Source organism: Amblyraja radiata, chromosome 14, assembly GCF_010909765.2.
Source record: "Amblyraja radiata isolate CabotCenter1 chromosome 14, sAmbRad1.1.pri, whole genome shotgun sequence".
In the NCBI taxonomy this organism is placed as follows: Eukaryota; Metazoa; Chordata; class Chondrichthyes; order Rajiformes; family Rajidae; genus Amblyraja; species Amblyraja radiata.
Window position 1 is genome coordinate 34647618 of NC_045969.1, and position 27297 is coordinate 34674914.

Consider the following 27297-nt stretch of genomic DNA (forward strand, 5'->3'; position numbering starts at 1 on the left):
TATTTAGTCCATTTCTTGACATGACATAAATATTGTTTTTGAGTGGAAAGTCTCTGTGCTGCTGTGATCATGTCCACAGTTCTATCAGATAAACCCATATGCCGAAATGGTTCCTTCAGAGTCTACAAACCAATAAATTTAGATAATTATGGCAAGGATGGCTGTCCCCAGTCACCGGATGCACCAGCAACTGAGGACTATGTTTTAAAGTAATATATGGTGTAAGCACCAAATCCTGCAGCACCGAGAACCATGGTTGGGTAGGCCAATCAGGTACTATGAGAATCCCAGATGCCGAGTCTAGCTGAATTTTCCCGTAGTACCCGATTGATGAGGCAGAAAGGAGGAAATGCATAAATGAACCATTTCCCCCAGTGCAAAGAGAATGCATCTGTAGCTTCTGCCTCAGGATCTGGTTCCCATGATATATACCTAGGTAACTGATGATTTAACCTGGATGCAAAAAGATCAATATCCGGCCTTCCGTACTTTGCTGTGATATCAGCAAATATCTTTCTGTCTAACATCCATTCCGTATTTTCATTAAATTTTCGTGACCTGTCGTCTGCCACTGAATTAAGTATCCCTGGTAGATACGTAGCCGATAACCAAATATTCCTTTGGATACACCATTCCCAAATATGGTTTGCCAATTCATCACAGGATATTGATATATTTCCACCCATATGATTTATATATGCCACCACCGTGGTATTGTCTATCTGCAATCTAACATGCTGGTTAATCATTCCCGAGCAATAAGATTTTAAACCATAAAAAGCACTCAACATTTCTAAGTAATTTATACCCTTTGTGGTAAGTAGGTTAGTTTCCTGTATATTCCATCTCCCTCCAGAGCTCGAGATGGTATCCGTTGCTCCCCAACCCAGTGCACTGGCATCTGTTTGTAATACCACAGATGGGTTTGGAATAACTATTGGGTTGGAGCTATATATAACATTTTGTTCCCACCATTGTAGTTCTTTTATAGCTCTAATTGTTAGCTCCATAGGCCTATCAAAATGGCCTCTATTAATTTTTAGTGCTCTAATTTTTTCTCTCTGTAAATTTTGGTAATGCAATCGTCCAAATTGAATGGCAGGAAACGTGGCTATAATTTTCCCAATAATCCTGGCTACCCGTCTAATGGATGGTTTAACGGTATTAATAAGCTCTGTGCAATCCTCTTGGAACTCAGTGGCTTTCCCTATAGGTAAAGTCACTAACATATCAAGTGTGTTAATAGTGAACCCCAAGTAATCAATATTAGTTGCAGGTGTTAATCTTGACTTAATTGGATGGATAATGAATCCCAGCTGTTCCATCAATTTTCTTGTGGCAACCACTGCTCTACTAGCCAATTCATAAGTTTTCCCCACAATCAAGATATCATCCAAATATGCCATCACTCTATAGTTTTGTTGTCTAAGAAATGCCAAAGCTGGTTTAAGAATTTTTGTGAATAATCTAGGGGCTGACGTTAGCCCGTTTGGTAGCGCCTTGTATTGCCAAAGCTGACCCATCCAATTAAATTTCAAAAACCGTCTGTGTTCTTCTCTGATGGGTACCGTATAGTAAGCATCTTGCAGATCAATACTTGCCATAAAGTAGCCTGCCGACACTAGCTCTGTAGCAGTACTAAAAGTATCCATTTTAAAATGAGCATATTGTACAAACTTATTAAGTGTTGATAAATCAATAATTATCCGGCAACCCCCATCTTTCTTATGTCTAATGAATATATTTGAGACAAATTCCTGTTGTTCATGTTTGGTTTTTTTCAATTACTCCTTTCGTGAACAACCTTTGTATTTCAATTTTTGCTTTAGCTCTGTCTAATTTGGTAAGCATATAAGTTCTGTCCGGTGTATGTTGTACTGGAGGTTCTTGTATGTGTATAAACTCTATAAGATATCCCTTAATACTGCTAAGGATATACCTATCCACAGTTAACTTACACCATGCTTCCAAATGAAATTGCAACCTCCCTCCAAGTTCTGTGCTCCTTATTAATTTTTGAGGCACAGACCCACCTACCTCCATGGTTATCGGTGGTGTTACTTTCTTGGTCTTAACCGAGGTTGCGGAGGGCCTTGAGGTTGAAAGTGGGGTAAATGTTGAAGTGGAGGCTTCCGCATTTTCCATTGTGGGCGTCCCGGGCCAACCCCTAAAAAAGGACGCTGTTGCTGGTTTCCTCTGGCCTCTCTCCAATTTTTCGTACTATACATACTAGTACTTGCTTTTTTAGTCGTCCCATAAGGATGATACCGTTTTCCGACATATCCTTTGGTCGCTTTTATTAGGCCCAACGTTTTGGCCTCTTCCTCCAAATCTTTGACCTGTTTTGATAGGTCACCCCCAAACAACAAATTTTGAGGTTTTATGGCTTTCTGTTTGCACAGGATTGCAAATTTTGGGTCTAACGTTGGCTGAATAGCCCCTTTTCCTGATCTTTTCCAGTTTCTTCTTGCTGGAAATATGTGTGCACCATGTCCAGCAACTGTGTTCCCTCATCCTCCATATGGGAACGTGGCTCTGACTCTTGTTCAGAGTCCGAGTCAGGCAGCCCTTGAACACCCTCTTCAGATGAGGATGATATGTCCAGCAGCCTTTTCTGGCCATGCTCTGAGGGACTTACACCTGTATGTGTGCGGCTTTTATCCATTTTCTGGAGCCTGACACTATGGAGATGTTCCTCCCACAACCGCTCCAGCCGACTTTCGTGCTCTCCCGCACTAGTCGCTCGCGGGTGTTTCTTTTTAGCCCACCGCTCCTGCCGACTTTCGTGCCCTCGGGCACTAGTCGCACGCGGTTTAAATCGCAACTCGTCGCCATGCCTACCGGCTCTGGTTGCTCCCGGCCGCTGCAAACGCCGTTTTTCGCCGTCCCGGTACTCCTCCAAACAGATAGATGACGGCCCCACATGCTGCAGCCACTCGTACTGTTTTCCGAGCTCTGCAGATGCGATCGCTGCCGGCTGCTCTATGCCCTGCAGCTGGTCATCATCACTGCTATACAAGTAAGTATTTACCGGCGATTTTTTCGGGCTCACTTTCCCAGCGGTTCGTTTTGCGTTTCGCCTTCCCGCCCGGTCTAGAATTAGTTTTTCCCGGCGCGGGGTTTGAATCTGGCACAGCTGGCTCAACGCAAACTGCCTGTGCCGTCGGCTGCTGCTGCGGGTCCCCGGCACCTTTACCGCCGACATCCTGCAGCTTCTTCACAGCCTTTCTGCGTCCTCTATCCATTCCTAAAAAACGGTGAAAATGCAGAATCACTTACCTGCCGTCGACCGGCTTGTTAACTCTCCCGTTCAAGGGGACGTCCTCCCCAGGTCCGACACGTTCAATGCGTGTATGCGATATGACACGCATGCGCCGTAGGCGGGGTTCTTCACGAAGTCACTCACGTGACTCCGAAGTAAAATTGGTGCTGACATGGCTGTCTTGTACAGTCTGTTTGGGTAGAATTATTGCTTATTATACTGTTTTGGAGATGGTTGAGTGTGAAAGAAAAATAAAGGCATTTCAATCCAGTCTGATTTGGCAGTTGCTTTTTAGTGGAGAAGTATTCAGGAATGTTAGGCTATTGTGCTCTGTACTGACTATTTTCGATTCTTTTCAATTAAAGAGTCATATAGTGTGGAATGCAGGCCCTTCGGCCCAACATGCCCACACCGGCCAACATGTCTCAGCTACACAAGTTCCACCTGCATGCGCTTGGTACATATCCCTCCAAACTTGTCCTATCCATGTATCTGTCTAACTGTTTCTTATACGTTGGGATAGTCCCAGCCTCAACTATCTCCTCCGGCAGCTTGTTCCGTACACCCACCACCCTTTGTGTGAAAAAATTACCCCTCAGATTCCTATTAAATCTTTTCCCCTTCACCTTGAACCTCTGTCCTCTGGTCCTCGATTCTGGGATTCTGTGCAGTCTACCCAGCACTTTCACCTGCTTCAAATATTTAAACATCTTCCAGTTGTGTTTAATGCATAGCTATGGACTGAGCTTTTTTGGTGACAACCATTTTATAAAAAAGTAATAATGAATACGGTGCTCAGCTAAATCCTTTACTTCTGAGCAGCTTCTTGAACAATTTTGATGTTGGTGTGAAGCCATTTCATTTATAATCTGTGAAGCTAAAGCAACAGAGCAAAAGATTGCTGTTTAGACTGTTAGACTACTGATGCAGTTTACATTCATTGCTTAATATATTTCATGTGATCCTATACATATCTTGAAGAACCAGCTATATTGTTGGCATATATGATTTAACACAAAGTACAGAAATTTTAAACGTTGAGATTAATGCAACTACAAAAGTCTGTGGAAAAACGAAATAAAAAGATGAAATGTTATTTTAAAATAAGCAAACCACTAAATCCTGAATTTAAACAATAATTCAAGGTTATCATTATAATCAGCTGATTGCAAGTTTGACTATAATGAAAGAATTAGAAACTGCATTTTTTAAATGGAATTTTCTAATTAAATGATTTCAAGGCTGGTTGTCTGCCATTTTCTTTTTTCTTATTTACCTTTTAATTTCCATCAATATATCATATATCATCATCCATCCTTATCCTTATAACTATAAAACTCTGATCTTGGATGTGTGCGTGTGTGTGTATTTATTTGTTTGTGTGTCACATATTCTCGAAAAAACGACGTGGTAACAGTAAAATTTTAACATATTCTGGTAGAGATTTACCCCCTGAAATCAGCTTATCTGAAAATTTGTGCTTTATTTCTCGAGTTATTTATGAAAATGTTCACGAATCTGACAAATGTTTGAAAATAAACGAGATGGTCTCGCTGATGATGTCACAATGGGTCTGCTGCGCACGGCCTGTGCTGTGTTCCATGCGCTGCGAGTGACGTCACCTACCCCTGCTCCTCCCCGCTGCTCCCCCTCCTCTCCTCCCCCTCTCCTCCTCCCCCAACCCCCTCTCCAATATCAAGGGGGATGGTTAGTGTGTATGTGACACCGCAGACCGCCCCCCTCACCGCAACCGCGCATTGAGGGGACGGGACCCAATGCTCCCCTCCTCCTCTCCCCACCCTCCTCTCCCCACCCTCCTCTCCCCACCCTCCTCTCCCCACCCTCCTCTCCCCCCCATCTCCTCCCCCCCCATCTCCTCCCCCCCCATCTGCTTCCCCCCCATCTGCTTCCCCCATCTGCTTCCCCCATCTGCTTCCCCCCATCTCCTTTCCCCCCCATCTCCTTTCCCCCCCATCTCCTTTCCCCCCCATCTCCTTTCCCCCCCTCCCCCCCCCCCATCTCCTCTCCCCCCCATCTCCTCTCCCCCCCATCTCCTCTCCCCCCCATCTCCTCTCCCCCCCATCTCCTCTCCCCCCCATCTCCTCTCCCCCCCATCTCCTCTCCCCCCATCTCCTCTCCCCCCCATCTCCTCTCCCCCCATCTCCTCTCCCCCCCCATCTACTCTCCCCCTCCATCTACTCTCCCCCTCCATCTCCTCTCCCCCCCATCTCCTCTCCCCCCAATCTCCTCTCCCCCCATCTCCTCTCCCCCCCATCTCCTCTCCCCCCCCATCTCCTCTCCCCCCCATCTCCTCTCCCCCCCATCTCCTCTCCCCCCACACCTCCTCTCCCCCCACACCTCCTCTCCCCCCCACACCTCCTCTCCCCCCCACACCTCCTCTCCCCCCCACACCTCCTCTCCCCCCCACACCTCCTCTCCCCCCCACACCTCCTCTCCCCCCCCACACCTCCTCTCCCCCCCACACCTCCTCTCCCCCCCACATCTCCTCTCCCCCCCACCTCCTCTCCCCCCCACACCTCCTCTCCCCCCCACCCTCCTCTCCCTCCCCCCCCCTCCTCTCCCCCTCCTCTTCTCCCTGCCTCCTCTCCCCCCTCCTCCCCCCCCTTCCTCTCCCCCTCTCCTCCTCTCCCCCTCTTCCTCTCCTCCTCCTCCTCCTCCTCCTCCCCTCCTCCTCCTCCTCTCCCCCTCCTCCTCTCCCCCTCCTCCTCCTCTCCCCCTCCTCCTCTCCCCTCCTCCTGGACTGTGTGTGTGGTTTTCTTTACATTTTCGCAAAACCACTACGCGGTAACGATTACATTTTTACATATTCCGATTGACATTTTTCCCGTCAAGTCCGGAGCACCTTATCTGAACCTTTCATGCTTTATTTCTCAACTTATCTCGACTCATTACTGATTAAAAGTCTAAAAAAGTCAAAAGACTTTGAAATTAAAAACACCAGCTTCAAATGATGGCATCACAATGGCTTAGCTCGCAGAGACCAGCGCCAATGAAGATTTGACACGTTATTCACAATTAAAGCTTTAAAAATGCCAACTTTCACAAGATTTTTACATATTCTGATTCACATCAAGGCAGAGATCACTTTCACTGAACATTTTATGCTTTATTTCTCGACATATTACTGATTCAATTAAAAAAAAAAATCAAAATACCTTAATTTCAAACCGAACAGCTTCAACTGATGACGTCACAATGGCTCGACTATCAGGGGGAGGGCGAATTGCTATTGCAGCACGCAGGGCAAGTGCAATTGGGATTTTTTTTTCTTCCCATGGGGGCTACGGGTAGGGAACGGGTGCGTTGTGGGAGCAGACCCAACGGGTCTGCACTTGGTCTAGTATCTCAATAAAAACACAAAATGCTGGAGGAACTCGGTGGGTCAGGCAGCATCTGGGGAGGGAATGGGCAGATAACTTTGCGGGTTAGGACAGGTCTTGAAAGTGCTGACTGACCGCCGAGTTCCTCCAGCACTTTGTGTTTTGCTCGAGGTTCCAGCATCTGCGGTCTCTAGTGTCTCTATCTAAATAAGGCTGACAAGTAATTAGGAGAACAATGTTCCTATGGCCTGTTGCTCTTGTCTCTTTATCTGTTCAAGATGTTGTTGAACTTCTTGCCTTCCCTGCCCTGCTGACATGTGTGTATCTTAAAATAGGTTTTTAAGAATTCCTGAAATACAAGATTGGGCCAAATGTGGTCTGATTATTTCAGAACTTTTTAATTAAAGTAGTTTTAAGTGTAAATTTGTCCTTATCTGAATTGTGCCATTTTGTTATGATTGTGCATTTCCACCATCTCTAGGTTGTGATTAAGTGCTTAGGGCAGCACCGTGGTGCAGTGGTAGCGTTGCTGCCTTACAGCGCCAGAGATCTGGGTTCAATTCTAACTACGGGTGCTATCTGTATGGAGTTTACACATTCATCCTGTAACCACTTGGATTTTCTCCGGGTGCTCCGGTGTCCTCCCACGTTCTACAGCCGTGCAGTTCTGTAGGTTAATTGGCTTCTGTAAATTGTCCCAAGTATGTAGGATAGTGCCAGGGTGATCGCTGGTCGGCGTGGACTCGGTGTGGCCAAAGGGTCTGTTTCCGAGCCCTATCTCTAAACTAAGCTAAACTAAAGTGATGGTGTAGGAATGTTTAAAGATCCTGTTTTGTTTTTCAGATGTGGACCCTCCAAAAATAAAGTGCCCCGGCCTCAAGCAGAAGGTAGCTGGGCCTGAGAAGCTGACTGTCCGAGTGAACTGGGATACTCCCGAGGGAACAGACACAGCAGATGGCATTTTGACAAAGTAATTGCTATTTTTGAAATGAGGGGAAGGAAATGACTAAGGCCCACTGTTGGATAAACCATCTGTTGAAAATTATGAATAATATTCATATCATAGCAGGTCCAGGAACAGCTTCTTCCCGGCGGCTGTCACTCTACTCAACAACGTACCTCGGTGACTGCCAATCACCCCCCCCCCCCCCCCGTGCACTTATTATTATTTATTCAAATCATTTGCTATGTCGCTCTTCCAGGGAGATGCTAAATGCATTTCGTTGTCTCTGTACTGTACACTAACAATTAAAATTGAATCTGAATCTGAATCTGAATCTGATCCATTAAGGGTAATATTTAATTTATAGGTAACAGAATAAGGCAGTTGAGGAATGTTATCTGTTTCTGATATTGACAGCTTCTTGGTTGTGGTAAAATACTGTGGAAAATGAATATCATGACATATTGTAATTTTTTTTCGATATAAATTTTATGTAACTAAAGATTTGCTAAAATATTACTCTAGGAATGACTAAAAACATTCAGAAAAATTAAGTAGGGGGGAGAGGGGTAATCAAGAAATTGTTCCTTAAATTTTGATTTTAATTGGTTAAGCAATCCAGTTGCCATAAAAGGACGGCAAGTGCTGGAGTAACTCAACAGGTCAGGCAGCATCTCTGGAGAACATGGATAGGTGGCGTTCTGGGTTGAGACCCTTCATCAGATTCTTTGTCACTTATCCATGTTCTCAGATGTAACTATCCATGTTCTCCAAAAGTTTTAAGAAGAGTCCCGACCTGAAACATCCATGTTCTCCAGGGATGCTGCCTGACCTGCTGAGTTAATCCAGCACTTGTGTCCTTTTGTGGATTAACCAGCATCTGCAGTTCTTTGTTTCTAGTTTTTGCTATCCTTTCTTTTCCTCACTCTGCATGTACGGTCATGCAATCTAATATCTTCTTCCATGATCTTGCCATATTTCTCATATTTCATGTGTTGCTATGAAAGTCTTCAGTGTTTAGTTTTAGTTTAGTGTAGAGATGCAGCGTGGAAACGAGCCATTTGGCCCACTGAGTCCGCACCAACCAATGCTTCCCGTCCACTAGCACTATCCTACATGCTAGGGACAATATACAATCTTCACTGAAGCCAATCAACCTACAAACCTGCACATCTTTGGAGTGTGGGAGGAAACCGGAGCACCTGGGGAAAATGCACGTGGTCACGGGAAGAACGTGCAAATTCTGTACAGACAGCACCCATAGTGGAAATTGTCCCTAGTGTGTAGGATGGTGCTAATTTGACTGGTTGGTGAGGACTTAGTGGGTCAAAACGTCTGCTTCCAAGCTGTATCTCTAAAGTGTAAAGGTGGACATTTTCAAAAGCAGGGAACGGCACTAGCAGCTGTGATGGAAAATATGTCGGCAATCTCACTGAAGTTGGGTTTAGGAATATTTAACATTCTACAAAAGACAATAGACAATAGGTGCAGGAGTAGGCCATTCGGCCCTTCGAGCCAGCACCGCCATTCAATGTGATCATGGCTGATCATCCCAATCCGCTGCCTTAGCAGCTGCGGCTCGCCTGCAGTCCGTCTGTTTTTCTTTTTTCTTTTTCTTTTTTGTGTTGTCCTTTTGTCCTGTTTTAGTAAATTTTTGGTTTATTGTGTATGTGTGTGGGTGGGGGGGAGAAACATGTTTTTGGTCTCTTATTTCGGGGGGATGCGACTTCTCTTGTCGTATCCCCCGTCTCCGTCTGCGCCGAGGCCTAATAGCGGAGCTGGCGGCCTCGGAGCTGGAGCAGCGGCAGTGGCGACCCGACCTCGGAGCGGGGAGCGGCAGCAGCGACCCGACCTCGGAGCGGGCAGCGGAAGCGGCGACCCGACCTCGGAGCGGGCAGCGGAAGCGGCGACCCGACCTCGGAGCGGGCAGAGGCAGCGGCGACCCGACCTCGGAGGATCGGCCGCGGGCCCGGTGGACTTGGCCGCAGGCCCAGTGGACGACATCGTCGGGAACTCGCAGGTTGGTGACCTGTTCTCCGGAGCTCCCGCGACAACAGCTGCGTCCTCTGGACTGGAGGGTGGCTTCGACCACCCCGGGCCGCGGAGGTGAACCGGTCCGTTCGCGGAGCTTGGATTCAGCCGCGGGACTGACATTACTTACCATCACCCGGCGGGGTCACAACATCCGAAGCCTGGATCGCCTCGGCGCAGAGGGAGAATAAGAAGGGAAGAGACAAAGACTTAAGACTTTTGCCTTCCATCACAGTGAGGAGGTGCCTGGTAAACTCACTGTGGTGGATATTAATTTGTGTTTATTGTGTGTTTTGGTCATTTTTTACTATATGTAGGACTGCAAGGCAACGAAATTTCGTTCAGACCGCAAGGTCTGAATGACAATAAAGACTACTTTGACTTTGATCAGTATCCCGTTCCTGCCTTCTCCCCATATCCCCTGACTCCCCTATTTTTAAGAGCCCTCTCTTGAACCTAGCTCTCTCTTGAAAGAATCCAGAGAACCCGCCTCCACCGCCCTCTGAGGCAGAGAATTCCACAGAATTCCTCATTCAAAAGGGCAGGCAGACCTAGAATCTCTGTAGGTTCCTATAGCAACGTTATTGACTATTGTAAAAGTGTGGAGTTAAAATAAGAATAGGTTTAGATGGACAGGTGAAGTTATTAATGGATGGAGAAAGGCTAGTGTAACATTTAAGGAGGGGGACTAAGGGTGATGGATTGAAGTATAAAGGAAGGATTTGGCCAAGATGAAAAGGATACTGTTGGGACAGAAAGATACATCATTCAAGTGGTAGCAGGATTAAAGATTAATGCCAACAAGCTAGAGGCCAGGCTGTTGGAATTATAAGAAACCTTTTCTCCAGCTGAGCTCCCTGGGCCTGTTAGATTTCTTGATTTTTTTTTATTTATTCCACCCTAGCTTTGTGAAACTTAACCATCTCCTCAACTTTCTTTACGCTGAGCAGATTTCCTTAGAGACATTTTATTTTTTGATGAAAGCAGCCGGAAATTCTGGCTGACAGATTTTGAATTTACAAGTGGAATAACTAAGGCAAAGCGATGCTGAGTTTGTTGTGGACTCTGCCAGTGTTTAACTCTTCGCTGTCTGTGGGAGGAAACAATTCCAGAAGCTTATTTTTTAGTAGAGTTTCAGGAGTTGCAATGCATATTTATTAGATAACTTCAAACATGGGCAGTATTTATTGCATTTATGTTTCTTCGGTGTAATTAGTCTTTGCGTTTGTTCAATGAGGTCTTATAGAAACATAGAAAGTAGGTGCGAGAGTAGACCACCAGGTCCGTCGAGCCCGCACCGCCATTCGCTCATGGCTGAACACTAAACAGACACACTTACCCACAAACAGTAGACACAAGACACAGAACACAAGACACTACCCTCCCCTTTATACCGCTATCACCCCTCTCCACCCCAAGAACCTCGCGATCTCCTGGGGGAGGCAAAAAACCGGATAAAAACCCAGGTCCAATTCGGGAAAAAAATCCGGGAAATTCCTCTCCGACCCCAATCCAGGCGATCGACACTTGTCCAGGAGATCACTCAGGTCTTACTATACTAACCATACCTAGGTCCATATCCCTGCCCTCTCCCCGTAGCCCCTTATCCCCTTGGCAGCTAAAAAACCATCTATTTTAGTCTTAAATATATTTAAAGTTTCTGCTTCCACTGCTCCCTGGGGCAGTGAATTCCATAAATTAACCACCCTCTGGGTGAAGAAGTTCTTCCTCATCTCAGTTTTAAAAGAGCCCCCCCTTATTCTGCAACTATGTCCCCTAGTTCTAGTTTCCCCGATCATTGGGAACATCCTCGGTGCATCCACCCGATCAAGGCCCCTCACGATCTTATATGTTTCAATGAGATCGCCTCTCATTCTTCTAAACTCCAAAGAGTAGAGTTCCACTTATAGACAGTGTGGACGAGAGCAAAGATCGCAGGGAGAATTAATACATTTATCACTGCACTAAGCACCATTCAGCTTGTAGCATTGAAATAAAATGTAGCAGTGGTAGAGTTAATATAATAAGGGGGCTAGATACTATTTTCTGCAGCCATGACTGTGTATAAGACTGGTATGTTACCTGTCATGTGCTAAGTTATGGTCAGAAATAGGCCCTTCAACCCACCAAGTCCTTGCTGAAAATCAAGCTCCCACTTACACTAAGCCTGCACAAATCCCATTTTATTCTCCTTGCACTCCTATCAACTCCCTCATGTTCCATCACTCGCCTACATACTGGGGGCAATGTACAGATTATCCCATCAGCTTCTACATGTTTGGTCAGCGGGAGGGGGGAACTGGAACATGCAGGGCGGAAGCTTGCGAGGTCACAGGGAGAATGTACAGACTGCACACTGACAGCACTGAAGGTCACGTCTAAACATGGATTGCTGGAGTTGTGAGGAGGCAGCCTCATTGCCTCTAGAACTGATGCGCTGCAATGCTGAGAAATATATTGTGCACACTGTATCTTCCCCATTGCTCTACCTCTGATATTGAGCTTGATTTGACTGTATTTACTTGTAGTATTATCTGATCTAATTTGATAGCATGCAAAACAAAGCTTTTTGCTGTTGCTTGGTACACGTGACAATAATAAACCTAAACCATTGGCTGTGCCACTTTGTTAGGGTTAAGGGCGAGAAGGAATGTGCAGTGGAAGGGGAAAATATCCAGGTGCTGGGATCCCTGTAGGTACCAATGACGTTGGTGAGATGAATGAATTTCTGCCGAGAGTATGAGCAGCTACAGTCAAAATTAAAAAGCAGAAATATTGAAGAAACAATCATTTGATCACAGTCTGTCGCATGCCAATTGACATTGATCAGTAAGATTATATAGTTGAATAGATCCCTCAAAGGTTGATGGAAGCACCCTTTGGTAGTACCCAGGTGAAACCCAAAAGATCACATGGAGAACATGCAAACTTCACATAGATGGCACCAAAGGTCAAGGATGAACACAGGTCGCTCCGGGGACCCAAGTCAAATCCATTAATTGGCTCTGGGGAGTCCGTCCCGCAACGTATTACAAAAAAAAGATTCCAGAACTTTCCTCCGACACGGCCCATGGGTGAGTGGTGGATTATTGCGTTGGGGGAACGTTGCCCAATGGGTCCCACTTGGGCTAGTATATATATTACTAAAACTTTCATTTTGTTTGTTTGTTGGTATGCGTGCGTGTTCTGGAAACTCCGCCAAAATGGTACACGATAGCGCTACCATTTTTGGCCCACCTTACTCACCATTGTCCTGCGGCGTGTATTAGCCAAGTTTCGTTCAGATTGATGTTATATTTTACAAGTAATTGACATATGAAACTTTAAAAAATCACTTTTGCACTTTCCCTGCCCGTCAGCCGCGTTCGATGTCACCAAACCTCCCACAATACGGTACACGATAGCTCCACAATTTTGGGCCCGCCTTACTCACCATTGTCCTGTGATGTGAACTACCAAGTTTCGTTCAGATTGATGTTATATTTTACAAGTTATTGACATTTTAATCTTTACAAAAACTACTTTTCCACTTGCCCAGCCCGTTAGCCGCGTTCGACGTCACAGTGGGATTTTAAACTGAGGTGAGGAGGGAGATAGGGGGTAGGGAGTGGAGAGCATAATGGAGGAGGGGAATAGGGGACTAAAAAGGGAGAGTGAGATGCATTCACATTGATCTTATATTTTACGTTATTACCATTTTAAACTTTTAAAACGTCGCAGTCGAGCTTCACTTGCCGGCTGTGCGTGCGCAGTTGGGTGAGGGTTGCCGTGACTCGCGTCACAAAGAGGATCTCTGGCGTCACAACGGGAAACCTTTAGCCGCGTCTGTGCAGTTGGGGGCTATGGATGAGTGGTAGAATATTGTGTTGGGGGTCGGGGTCTAACGGGTCCGAACTTGGTCTAGTAATTCCTTTTTCCATGACTTTTCTTAATAATTTGCAGCACTTTACCAGCAAGTTGATTTATCTCATCCCCTGTTTTCCATTCTCGTTATCTATAATGAAAGTGAAAGGAATGAATAGTCTGCATGTGCAGATTTAAGATTTTGTGCAAGAAGTTCTTGCCTAAGGTTGATTTTGCATCATTTGGATAATGGATCTTGCATTTCATTTATACGAGAATTAGCCTTTCACTCTTTGTAGGAAATCAGAGGGCCACATTTTGATTTATTAACAATCAGGAAATGAAAGTTTCAAAGAGATGTGAAACATTTGTTAATCTAATATTTGTTAAATTATAAATATTGTGCTGTGTGTTACTTGAGAAATAAGAGGCAAATGTAATTTGGGGATTAAGGCTTATGTACTGTTAACAGTTTATAATATTGCCAATTAGAATTTTAATTAAAATGTTCCAAGATTTAAAGTTCGAGCCGCAGCCAGAAGCACCGCAGACTGCAGAGCCGACAGACGAAGCTCCCCTCCAGGGATCCCCGGCGATGGTAAGTCGCCACTGCGCCCGCAGTAGAAGTTGGCCGCGGCTTCAGGCTGCCGGCTGCCGCGGGCCAGCGAAACGGAGCGCTCCCCTCCGGCGAGCCCCAGCAAGGGCTCGCCCGCTCCACGCCGAGAGTCCACGCTGCGTCCGCCGCTGAAGCCCCGGGCGCGTCTCCGGGAAAGGCCGCGCCGATCCTTGTTGTTAGGCCACAGGGGAGGCGACCTGGAAAAAGTCGCCTCTCCATGGAGGAGGCGACCAAAGCGGTTTCCCCCTCACCCCCCACACCACCCCCCACAAAAAACGCACAGAGGAACCTCCCATTGTTAACATCCTGGGAGTCACCATTAACAGAAAGTTAACTGGGCAAGCCACAAAACCACCGTGGCTGCAGGAGTTGTCAGAGATGGGGTATTGTGGGGAATCAGGAATGTGATGGAGTACAGCCCACTTTCCTGGATTTGTGGACACCAACAACACTAAAGAGGCTCAACACACTCCATGACAATGCATCACACTTATTGGAGATCCAGGTTACTAAAATTGTGCAAGAAAGCTTCCTGAAACTTCCTAACATGGTGCCACAATGTACCTCTATACTGTACCACAGGTTATAGACTAATAACAGTGGTGATTTATTCCAAGTATCTTCTTACTGCTGATCTTCAGGTAATAAATATAGGTTCTCAATAAACTGAAAATGTGCATTGTTTCATTAAGTTAAATTTAATTTAAATATGTTTTGGCAAACTTTAACAATATTGATAATTACATTTACTTTTTTGAATAATTCAGCGTAGTACTGAAGGGTCGGCCTCCTCGTTCAGAGTTTCCCGAAGGCGAACATAAAATTCAGTACACTGTTTTTGACAGGGCTGGTAACAAGGCTTCCTGCAGATTTACAATTAAAGTGGAAGGTAAGTGATTTTAATCATTATATATGTATATATAATTACCAGTGATAGATATAATACATTTAAAAACCACAAACATTGAACATAATTCTCTATTTTCCTTCCCCTCAGTCGCTTGTTACTTCTTCAAAAGTTCCACGGTGCTTTATTGCCACGTGCAAACGCACAGTGAAATTATTTTCTAACAAACACTCCAGTAGTGTATTGCAATACCATCCCCAATTAGCAATTGTACAGTAATAGTCTACTGAGCCCGCATGGAAGAGGCGCCATGTTTTGCCGCCATTTTCCAAGTCCAGTCCATTGTTAACAGTTGCTTGCTGTCCTTGATAGGGATAGTAGACTTGATGGCCTCTTTGTCACTTGTAAGTCAGCACAGTAATGGGCTCTTGGGCCCACTGAGTCCACACCAACCATCATCCACCCATTTGCACTAATCACATTTTATTCAAGTTCAAGTGAGTTTTATTCTCTATGTTCCCATCAAATTTGCACCCCATTCTCCCACTCAGCTACATACGAGAGGCAGTTTGCAGTGATCAATCAACTTACCAACCTGTATGTCATTGGGATGTGAGAGGAGGCCAGAGTAAATGGAGGAAACCCACATGGTCACAGGAGAACATACAAATCCACAGAGACAGCGCCAGAGGTCAGGATTGAACCTGGTTTTCAGAACCGTGAGGTAGCAGCACTAACTGTATCACTGTGCCATCCCCAACAGAAATCACCAGACTATAAACATGTCTTCGCTTTCCTCCAATTCTGGCTTCAAAATCATAAATTTCCATTGCCCTAACATTGTCTGTTGTGCCCAAGACAGACTTTGGCCTAAGTTCTGGAATTGCTTTAGTTTATCTGGAACCTCTCGGCCTCAATAACTCCCTCCTTCTTCTTCAAGGTTACTCTTTTAAATGTACCTCTTTCTCAAAACCTTTCAAAACAAGTCCAAGTCACTTATTTTACTTTAGACTTTAGAGATGCAGTGCAGAAACAGACCCTTGGGCCCACCGAGTCCGTGCAGACCAGTGATCACCCCTTGCGCTAGCACTATCCTACAAACTAGGGACAATTTACAATTTGCCAAATGCCAATTAAGGTACAAACCTGTATGTCTTTGGAGTGTGGGAGGAAACTGGAGCATTCGGTGAAAACTCGTGCCGTCACAGGGAGAATGTACAAACTCTACACACAGTCCCCATAATCAGGATCAAACCCGGGCTCTAGTGTTGTAAGGCAGCAACTCTACCGCTGCACCAGTGTGCCGCCCTGACCCATGTTCTCCAGAGATGCTGCCTGAGCCACTGATTTACTCCAGCACTTTGTGCCTTTTTTTTGTTAATCTATAAATATGTTTGTTTTCCGAAAATAAATTAAAGACATTGAGTGACGGTGCATTTAATTTCTGTGATAACTGTGCTTTGAATTACATTTGTTGCCAGTTAGACGCTGCGGGAAGCTACATCCGCCGGATAACGGCTACATGAGATGTACCAGTGACGGCGATAACTATGGAGCTACCTGCAATTTTAATTGTGTGGGTGGCTATGAACTGAGAGGAAGCAAAGCAAGTGTCTGTCAGTACAACCTCGCCTGGTCGGCGTCTGCTCCCGTCTGTGCACGTAAGTGAGAGACTTAAGGTCTTGTACGATCATAAGATCATGTGATAGGAGTAGAATTAGGCCATTCGGCCCATCACGTCTACTCCACCATTCAACCGTTCCTAACCCCATTCTCCTACCTTCTCCCCACAACCTCTGACACCCGTACTAATCAAGAATATCTGCCTTAATATATCTGCCTTAAATATATCCACTGACTTTTCCTCCACAGCCTTCTGTGGCAAAGAATTCCACAGATTCACCACCCTCCGACTAAAGAAATTCCTCCTCATCTCCTTCCTAAAAGAACATCCTTTAATTCTGAGGCTATGACCTCTAGTCCGAGACTCTCCCACTTGTGGAAACATCCTCTCCACGTCCACACTATCCAAGCCTTTGACTATTCTGTATGTTTCAACGAGGTAAAAATGATCAAGGATCAAAATGTTTACATTTGTGTGTGTACATTTATATACTTGTAAATATATAGTGTACAACGGAAGAGCCACAATATATCTTGAAACAATCTTAAAGATGCAATTATAACAGAAAATACACCATGTGTACACATTAGGTGATAGAGTCACACTGCATGGAAACAGGCCTTTTGGCCCAAGTCATCCGTGCCAAGACCATGCGTAGAAACAAAGAACTGCAGATGCTGGTTTATTCCAAAGATAGACACAAAGTGCTAATGTAAGTCAGCCAGTTAGACAGCATCTATGGAGAAAAAGGATGGGTGATGTTTCAGGTCAGGACCCTTCTTCAGACTGAAAGTAGGAGTGGGGTGGGGGGGGAAACGCTCTGCCTGAGGTGATTCGTGACTGGCCCCAATTGGTCCGTCTTTTCTTGCCTCCAGTTCCTCACCTTTACTCTTCAGCACCCACCCCCCACCACCACCCCCTACTTTCAGAGTGAAGAAAGGTCTCGACCTGAAATGTCACCAAACCTTTTTCTCCACAGATGCTGCCTGGCTTGCTGAGTTACTCCAGCATTTAGTGTCTATCTTCATCTCAAGATCATGTTTACCATATATATTAATGATTTGGAAGAGGGAATTAGGAGCTACACTAGCAAGTTTGCGGCTGACACAAAGCTGGGTGGCAGTGTGAACTGTGAAGAGGATGTAAGGAGGTTGCAGGGTGACCTGGACAGGTTGAGTGAGTGGGCAGATGCGTGGCAGATGCAGTATAATATAGATAAATGTGAGGTTATCCACTTTGACGGCAAAAACAAGGGGGCAGATTATTATCTCAATGGGGTTAGGTAAGGGGGAGGTGCAGCGAGACCTGTGTGTCCTTGTACACCGGTCACTGAAAGTTGACGTGCAGGTACAGCAGGCCATGAAGAAAGCTAATGGAATGTTGGCCTTCATACCAAGAGGATTTCAGTATAGGAGTAAAGAGGTTCTTCTGCAGTTGTATAGGGCTCTGGTAAGACCACATCTGGAGTATTGTGTACAGTTTTGGTCTCCTAATTTGAGGAAGGACATCCTTGTGATTGAGACAGTGCAGCGTAGGTTCACGAGATTGATCCCTGGAATGACGGGACTGTCATATGAGGAAAGATTGAATAGACTATACTTGTATTCACTGGAGTTTAGAAGGATGAGGAGGGATCTTATAGAAACTTATAAAAAGACTGGACAAGCTAGATGCAGGAAAAATGTTCCCAATGTTGGGCGTGTCCAGAACCAGGGGCCACAGTCTTAGAATAAAGGGGAGGCCATTTAAGGCCAATTGGGGATGATCAGCCATGATCACAATTTATGGCGATGCTGGCTCAAAGGGCCAAATGGCCTCCTCCTGCACCTATTCTCTATGTTTCTGTGATGCCCTATTTAAACCAGCCCCATTTGGCCCATACTCCTCTAAACGTTTCCTGCCCAGCTGCCTATCCAAAATACATTTTGGACACAGTCCATGGAGAGGGAAGCAAAGTTGATGTTTCAGGTTGATTTCCTTTCTTCAGATTGAACATTCTTCTCAACCATTAATTAAAAAAATAATCACATTCTAATCCTTACACCCAACATGCACTAAAAGCTGACTGACCTTTGAGTGGATTTTAATATCATAATAAGACATTTTCAGTGAAGAATAATCAGTATCTGATCGGCAATTGTTCTATGTATTTTCTTTGATTAAATTTTAGCTTTGCAAGAACACACTGATGCAAAAGCAGAATATTTCATGGCACTGAGCATGATAGATATCATGCTCTTAGACATAAAATCCCATAATCATTGATTTTGCGTTATCAATATCATAGCTGATCCATTAGCAATGTATCCAGAATATTTCAACAGTGCTCTAGTATCACACTGTAATGCCATGACTTTTTGATCAACAGATTTCTGAGGTCTAAATTTATTCACCAGTTTATTTGTTCATTTTATTACATAAGATTTCATGAAAAATTTGCTTTGTAATTTTTGCTTGTATCAATCAAGAGAATTAGACCGTATGTACAAACACATTTTAATGCTAAATCTTTGAAGCAGAGCAGAAGAGGTGCAATTTTCATATTAAAATATACTTTGTTCAGAAACAATAAAAAACTTTATATTATAAAGGGATAATTCATCTCACCATTGTACTTCTATGCTAGCACAAATGTAGTTGTTTATATATACCCTTGAGAAAATGGTTCAGAGTAATGTAAATAATTAACTTTATATCAGGAAAATGCTATAAATTGATTGGAAGGAGATTCATTAATTCATTCATGCAGACCATGTTAAAAACAAAACTTAAATTACAAGAACTTCATAATTATTTTCTTTTATTTCACCTCCTAAGATAGTGGTGCCCATCTTTCACAGTTGTGCAGCTTCTGTATTTTTTTGTGGTCCAACTTTTAAGTCTGGTATATGGTTCCTTCTTAATATGCAGCCATGAACATCAATGTGCGTGTCCCCACGGCAGCAGCACTCCTGGAGCAGTTTTACGAGAAGCGCCGATTGCTGATCATATCCACTCCTACTGCTGCCGATCACTACTATCGATTTCAGCTTGGAATAAACCAGGTAATGATACCTTCATTAACTACAACCAGTTCACTGTAACAAGATTACAGACAAGTTTCATTATAATCTTACTGCAAATAATTTTTTGATTTAGTGAACATATTGCAATAAAAAGGTCCCTTATTTTGTTTGCTCGTCTCCCAGTGTTTATCATATAGAAACAAGGAACTGAAGATGCTGGTTTACAAAAAAAACCCCACAAAGTGCTGGAGTAACTCAGCAGGTCAGGCAGTATCCTTGGAGAATGTGGATAGGTGACGTTTTGGGGTGGAACCCTACTTTAGACTGATCCATGTTCTCCAAGGATGCTGCCTGACCCGCTGAGTTACTCGAACGCTTAGTGTCGTTGTTTATCGTTTCTCTGTCTTCTCATGCTGTTTTGTAAGCTGCTAAGTGTTTGATTGTTCACCTTGGCCCCAATTAAACAGGCTGATGGCAAGAGCTCTTGTTTTCCAACTGTTGACCAAATGTATTGTATCCTCATGTGATACCAGTCCTAGTTCAACGCATGGTTCTTCTGTATCTACTTTGCATCTGCTGGTCAAAATGTTTTTTGCCTTTACTCAGCTGCATGCAATTACTTTCCTGTTGGTTCCACATTGAAAGACACCTTGTATTTGTACATTAGCTGAACTGCTGATCTAATTGTCATCTCATTTGATCGTACTGTTACTGTATCAGTGCGTTCGACAACTTCCTGGGAATGTCTTCAAAGTTGTAGAAACAAGGAACTGCAGATGCTGGTTTACAAAAAAAGACACCAAATGCCGGAGTAACTCAGTGGCTCAGGCAGCATCTCTGGATAGGTAACGTTTCGGGTCGGGACCCTTTGTCAGACTGATTGCAGGGCGTGGGGCGAGGGGTGTTGGGGGGGAGAAACTAGAAGGGAGAAGGCCTTCTACCTTAGATAAAGATAAAATGGTGGAATAACTCAGCGGGTCAGGTAATAATAATAATGATGGATGGGATTTATATAGCGCCTTTCTAATACTCAAGGCACTTTACATCGCATTATTCATTCACTCCTCAGTCACACTCGGTGGTGGTAAGCTACTTCTGTAGCCACAGCTGCCCTGGGGCAGACTGACGGAAGCGTGGCTGCCAATCTGCGCCTACGGCCCCTCCGACCACCACCAATCACTCACACACATTCACACACAGGCAAAGGTGGGTGAAGTGTCTTGCCCAAGGACACAACGACAGTATGCACTCCAAGCGGGATTCGAACCGGCCACCTTCCGGTTGCCAGCCGAACACTTAGCCCATTGTGCCATCTGTCGTCCCGAGGTAGCATATCTGGAGAAAATGGGTAGGTGACGTTTCAGGTTGGGATGTTTCTTCAGATTTCTCCAGAGATGCTGCCTGACCTGCTGAGTTATTCCAGCATTTTGTGTCTCTTCGATTTGCACTTCTGGTCACTCCAACACAGGAAGGGTGTAGAGGCTTTACCAAGGGTGAGGAATAGATTGCTAGAATTCTGCCGAGATTTGGTGATATTTGCTACAAGGAGAGGTTGGATAAACTTGGATTGCTTTCTCTAGAACACCAGAGATTGAAGGGAGACCTTTTATGAAAGGCAGAGGTAGCATAGATGGGTCGAACCATATTTCTCCAGGGTAGAGATGTCAAAGAATAGAGTGAATAGGTTTAAAGTCAGAAGGGTAAAGTTTAAAGGAGACATGTGGGGCAAGATTCTTTTTACGCAGAGAGTGGTGCTAGCATGGAATATGCTGCTAGTGATGTTGGTGGAGGTAGATAGTATAGTGCCATTTAATATGCTTTTAGATGGAGACATGGGCGTGTAAGGAATGGATGGTTATGGATCATGTGCAGGCAAATGAGATTAATCTACCGTGGCATCATGTTCGGCGCCAGAGGCCAGTTCCTGTGCTGCATTGCTTTATGTTCCACGTAACTCCTCTGCAGATCTCCCATTTCCAGCTGCTCCCCTGTCTCCTCCTCCTGTCCACTGTGAATTGGGGTTGGAGGTAGCACTTATGTACTAGATACTAGCCCTGTGCTGCACAATCAGTTTGCCTAGCCAATCAGTTTGGGCAGCTTTAGGAACAAAGAACCGCAGATACAGGTTTATACCGAAGATAGACACAAAGTGCTGGAGTAGCTCGGCGAGCCACGCAGCATCTCTGGAGAAAAAGGATGGGTGACGTTTTGGGTCGGGACCCTTCTTGTTGGTCATTGGAAATAAGGCTCATTGCTAATGCTGCAGTCTGTATCATGATGGGTGGCTCTTCCTATTTATATTTGTTTACAGGGTGTGGGCTTCATTGTTTATATTATCCCTCGTTGAGCTGAGTGATTGGCCAGCCTGTTGTGGAGTTTAGTTGAGAATCAGACTAATTGTTTTTTGTCTGAGATCACATATCAGGCACGCTACATAAGGGTGGGACATATCCTTGTTTGAAAGACGCTAATGGAACTAGTGGGTTTTTAACAATAGTGCAGCTTCATGCTGTTAGTGATATTATCACTGCTCTGTAGTTTGGCACAACCATTATAATGTTGAAGATAGACACAAAGTGCAGGAGTAACTCAGTGTTTTGGGTCGGAACCCTTCTTCAGACCCGAAATGTCACCCATTCTTTTTCTCCAGAGATGCTGCCTGACCCGCTGAGTTACTCCAGCCCTTTGTGTCTAACTTTGGTTGAAACCAGCATCTGAAGTTCTTGCCTACACATTATATTGTAGTTTAGCTTCGAGGTATCTTTCCCAATCATTAGCTTTGGAACCGTTAACTTGTGAATTGGCTACTGTTTCTCAGCACATTGTATATAGATTCTACCTTGATCCCTTGACTATTTATTTTCCAAGACCACAATATGTTTTTTGGATCATTTGGCACATTGACTCTCTATTAAACTTATCAGCCTTGGGCAGCTTGTAATGTGGCTGACCCAGGCTTTGGTTCTTGGCACAACACCATATTCCCACATGGCCTTGTGCAGCTGGAGTTTCCCAATATTGTTTATTATTTTTCAAGGGTTTGCACAGATGCACTGCATGATTAACCTGCTCCCTATTGTGTACCCTCTTAGTCTATCCCATCAAATCATGTGTTGTTTTGTAGAGATGGCCTGCTTTGTAATATCATTGTAGTTTCATAGGTTTTGCCTGCAAGACCTTGCTCTTCAGTTTACTTATGTTATTGGTAGTCATGTGGATCATAGCCACAGATTGTTCACCCTCAGGATATTTAAAATGAAGGTATAGAGCCACAACATTGAGGCAGGTCCTTCGGCCCACCAAGTCCACACCAACCAATCACTCGTTCACACTGGCTCTCATCCCATTTTCTCATTCACTCCCTACATATTGGGGCAGCTTTTCTTCGAGGCCAATTTACCTACAAACCAGCATGAACTTTAGGATGTGGGAGGAAATCTCCGCGGTCCCAGGGAGAACATGCAAACTCCACGCAGACAGCACCCGAGGTCGGGATTGAATCCGGGTCTTTGACACTGTTGGGCAGACTGAGCCACCCATTAAATCAGTTTTATTTTATCATATTTCCTATATTGATCAGTTCATTAGCAGAAGGCATAGATTTATTTACTGAAAGACCTAGAGGTATAGTAAGGAAATTATTTTTTGCAAAATGCCTGGTTTGTATCCGGAGTGCATATTACAGATAGTATATTCTTAAAAAGAATACAGATTGCATTCCATATTTCAGAATGAAATTGACAAAATAATAAAATTAAAATAAAACTAACAGGTATACTTAAAATTTGACTTGACATAAATGTTCTAAATTTGCAATTCTTTGAGTTTTATATCAGAATTTAATTTTTGGTTATGGGCAACCTAGGTAAATTCTTGCCGAGAGAAGTGGATGGTAGATTGTGCCTGGAAGACTGAATTATTAAGCTTAAACATATGAAACTGTATAAAATTTACATTGTATATGTTGAAAAATATTTCATTTGATTCCTTGCAGCAAGGTATATGTGGATTTGACTTGAGATATGTAACAGTCATAGAACTAGTTGGCGTTTACCCTGTGCTAGTAGGGAGGATACGAGAACAATTTCTGACACCGTTCCTTGTGTTACAACTGAGGTAAGACACCACAGTTGCAAATAGTTTTCCGTAGCTTCAGGAGAGAGTTGTGTGTTTCAGACTTAAATTAGCTCTCCATAGAATGCGTCAAATGCTGTTCTTAATAATTTGAATAATGAAGAAGACATGTTTTATCCTGAGACAGTTACAACCATGTAGTCTTTAACTATTGTTTGCAGTAAATGATGTGTTTATTTCATTGTTGTGATCTACACTGAGAGTGTAGATTGTTCGAAGTGATCGTTTTTCTCCCTTCTCCATTTTATCCTCTCATGTTCAAGCACACCCTTTATTTTCTTAATAAGAGATTGTGCAATGTGCTTATTTATGTACATGATTTTCCGATTTTCCAAGCTACTATGTTTTTATATTCCCCGCCTTAATACCCCCCTCCCCCCAACTACAAATTAACAAAGATAAATTTAACTCCATGAAACAATTATTCTGTAGTAAGGAAGGCAAATGCAACGTCAAGATTCATTTTCCCAATCTGCTGTTTAACCATCTGAAATTTTTTTTTAAATGATAATGAGAAGCATTAGTTTATTTTAGTTTGGAGGTACAGCATGAAAACAGGCCCTTCGGCCCACCAAGGCCAGGCCGACCATCGATCTCTCTTTCACATTAGTTCTATGTTATCCCACTTTTATATCCACTCCCTTCCCATTAGGGCCAGTATACAAAGGCCAATGAACCTACATACATACATTTTTGTGACGTTGAGGAGAACAGAGCACTCAGAGGAAACCCATGCAGTCACAGGGAGAATGTGCAAACTCCACAGACACCACATGTGGTCAGGATCGAACCTGGATCTCTGGTGCTGTTACCTTGCTTTGATACCTATTTGATAGGTGACAAAAGTGTTAAAAGTAGTCAAGATGGGAAGAGAGTCCATTTTGTTTTGAGTTTATATATCTGCTCTATATAAATCGCCGGAGCTGCTGTCTTACAGCACCAGTGACCCGAGTTTGATCCTGACCTCGGGTGCTGTCTGTGTGGAGTTTGCACATTTTCCCTGTGATTTCCTGCGGGTGCTTAGGTTTGGTCCTACATCTCAAAGACGTGCAGATTTGTAGGTTAATTAGCCTCTGTAAATTGTCCTTGGGTGTGTGGAGTCGATGAGAAAATGGGATAACATAACAATGAAATAGTGTGTTTGGATGATCGATGGTCAGCATGGCGGCCCAGCGGCCGTGTTTCCATGCTGTGTCTCTAAACTAATCCAAACTGTAGGTTTTTCCATGATCTATTTTGTTTTTAATTGACAGGTTGCTGCTCCGGATTTCACAGTCAAGCTTCAACATGATCCTTGTTGATAAGTATGGTATGGACAAGGAGCGCTATCCTTTCCCAGTCACCGCTGCTGAGCTCTTTACACTGATTGACACATTTCCTTTGCGAAAAGATGAAATCAAGTTGCAAGCTGAAAGTGGTCAGTCATGCACTTGATTCCCCAAGCTAATTTTACCCTGCCTCGGAATAACTGCAGTGATTAGCTCCGTGAATCTGTTGTATTCTCACATCTTGAAACTGCCATTAATATATAAAAAGTATGCCCTCAAGCTTTCTGTTTATGACTTCTGAAATGTCTGTGTAGGTGCATTGTGTTGTTTTAATGTTATCAATGTGTGAGATATTGTGCACAAAGTACACATTAGGAGATTATCTACTTGGAATGATTTTCCTAGTTTTGGAAATGTGCCTCAATTATTATTTTATTGTGTTTGCATTGTTCTGACAGATTAGATCCTGTCACACCATTAATGTTGACCGTCAGTTATCATTACCTGCCAATGCCATCTCTTGCTTGCTGCCTGACCTCAGTGTGTTTTACATTGACCTGCTCAACCCTGCACACTGCATTAAAATGTTATTTTGTGGATGTGAGGTCCAGCTGAAGTGTTGTTTATCTTTATACTGATATACCATCAGAGAGAGAATGATGTTTTAGGTTTTATGGCTTCTCTGGATGTAGCGGGTTGCTCAGGTTAAAATTAAAACACCCAATCCTCACTGGGTTGACACGATAGCTTATTTTGATATAGATTTAAAGTGGGAATAATATTGTTTAATGCTGTGTATTAGAGAGAGGGAGTAAATATAACGAGCAGGTAATCTGCTAGTCTGACAATCAGGCCACACCATGATACTTGGTTGATCAAGGAAACTATACACTGCAGTGCAGCTAAACTTAGAACTGGTCTGTTTTGTGTTCATTTATAGTTCTGGAAAGTGTATTTTTGGAGACGAAAATATGCCGGTACTTATATAACATTTTAGGTGGTGCTACTGACTGCTGGACAGCAATCTAGATTTAAAATTTTCAGAGACACGCAAACTCACAAAACCGCATTGCTTATGGATAGATAATGAAAAATAGGTGCAATATAATATTTGCATGGACCGCATAATTCTGGTCAATTTCAATATATGCCTATTTGGATCGAGTTAATCACTTCGTAAAGAAATTCCAAGTTGGGTATATTCCAGAAATTGCAGTGTTATACTTGAGAGGATGAAATGTAAGGGTTCAAATCTGTCCAAGAATTTGAATTGAATGAAGTATGAGGAGTGGGGAAAGTGAGAATGAAAAAAAAATTCCACTTCAGGTACCAGATATCAATATAAATATTCATGAATTTTAATTCCATTGCTAACGTGGTAAGTAGTATCTTCATTACATTATGCAGCATTGGTAAATATTACAAATTTAAAAAAGTTCAATATTTGCAATACCACAGTGTTGGTTTACTGTAAAAAATGCAATAATATCCATAAAGGCTATTTAGATAGATTGTTTACCCTGTGCTACTTGTGATAAACATGCTTGTGTAACAGCCGTACTGCTGTGAACCCAACTTCTGAAATTAGGCTCCACTGAAGCCAAAGAAGGAGCATTTATGGTCGAAGGCAATTGGAGTCAGAGGTTGGGAAATTGCACTAGTTACAATTGCAATCAGGATGGTGATTATAATTCTCAAATGGGAAAATATTAGTACAATCTTAGCTGGGGCTCTGGAACTCCCGCCTAGCCGGAGCCGGCAGATTTGTTCCCATAACTGACTTACGAGGCCGGTATCTCAGCCCCACCGGCGGCCTAAGTGAACCATTCTGGTACCGTTTGACTCCTCATGGAGGCCGTGACCACTGTTGGTCCAGTAAAATGCTCTGGAACCAATAGTGCCGGAAAATCAGTGGTAGACCTGCCTCAACTACCTCCTCTGGCACCTCGTTTCATATACCCACTGTGTGAAAAGGTTGCCCCTCGAGTTCCTATTAAATCTTTCCCCTCTCGCCTTCAACCTCTGCCCTCTGGTTCTTCATTTCCCAATAATTAAGTTAGGAATTCCTGCAGGTAAAAATATAGATCAATTTGATCAGATCTGAAAATTTCCCATCAGATTGGCTCACATTACATTTATGATGAGAAAAGGTAAATGTGCAGTTTGGGCGTATTATAATTTCAAAAGGCATTTTTCCTATTCAAGAAAGGCTGAAACAGGTTGACTGTGTGTTTTAAGAATCTTAGATAGTGCAAAGCTTTGCATGTTTTGAGAAACTTGTTGGTAAAATTGTATGATTTAAGTATTGAGCTGGTAGTGGAACGTGTTAGTTATTAGTACTAGTACTTACACAATAGTATTAATACATTGTTCTGTTTACTCC

At 43.7% G+C, this 27297-nt stretch overlaps 1 protein-coding gene and 1 long non-coding RNA gene across 3 annotated transcripts in view; one reads left to right on the forward strand and one right to left on the reverse strand.

The window, feature by feature from the left end:
* Positions 1-25518, forward strand: part of srpx (sushi repeat containing protein X-linked) — a 56830-nt gene extending 31312 nt beyond the window's left edge. For both annotated transcript variants that reach the window (XM_033033111.1, XM_033033112.1), the window contains 6 exons: positions 7447-7573; positions 14804-14925; positions 16365-16544; positions 19418-19551; positions 23507-23628; positions 24900-25518. In XM_033033111.1, the coding sequence (XP_032889002.1) occupies positions 7447-7573; positions 14804-14925; positions 16365-16544; positions 19418-19551; positions 23507-23628; positions 24900-25080 (866 nt within the window). In that variant the 3' untranslated portion in view covers positions 25081-25518. The remainder of the gene's footprint in view (positions 1-7446; positions 7574-14803; positions 14926-16364; positions 16545-19417; positions 19552-23506; positions 23629-24899) is intronic.
* Positions 796-25377, reverse strand: LOC116980668. Its single transcript, XR_004414035.1, has 4 exons — positions 25276-25377; positions 18102-18105; positions 13097-13106; positions 796-809 (listed from the first exon to the last, which is right to left on the reverse strand). It is a non-coding gene; the product is annotated as an uncharacterized LOC116980668 (long non-coding RNA).
* Positions 25519-27297: the final 1779 nt, after the last annotated feature.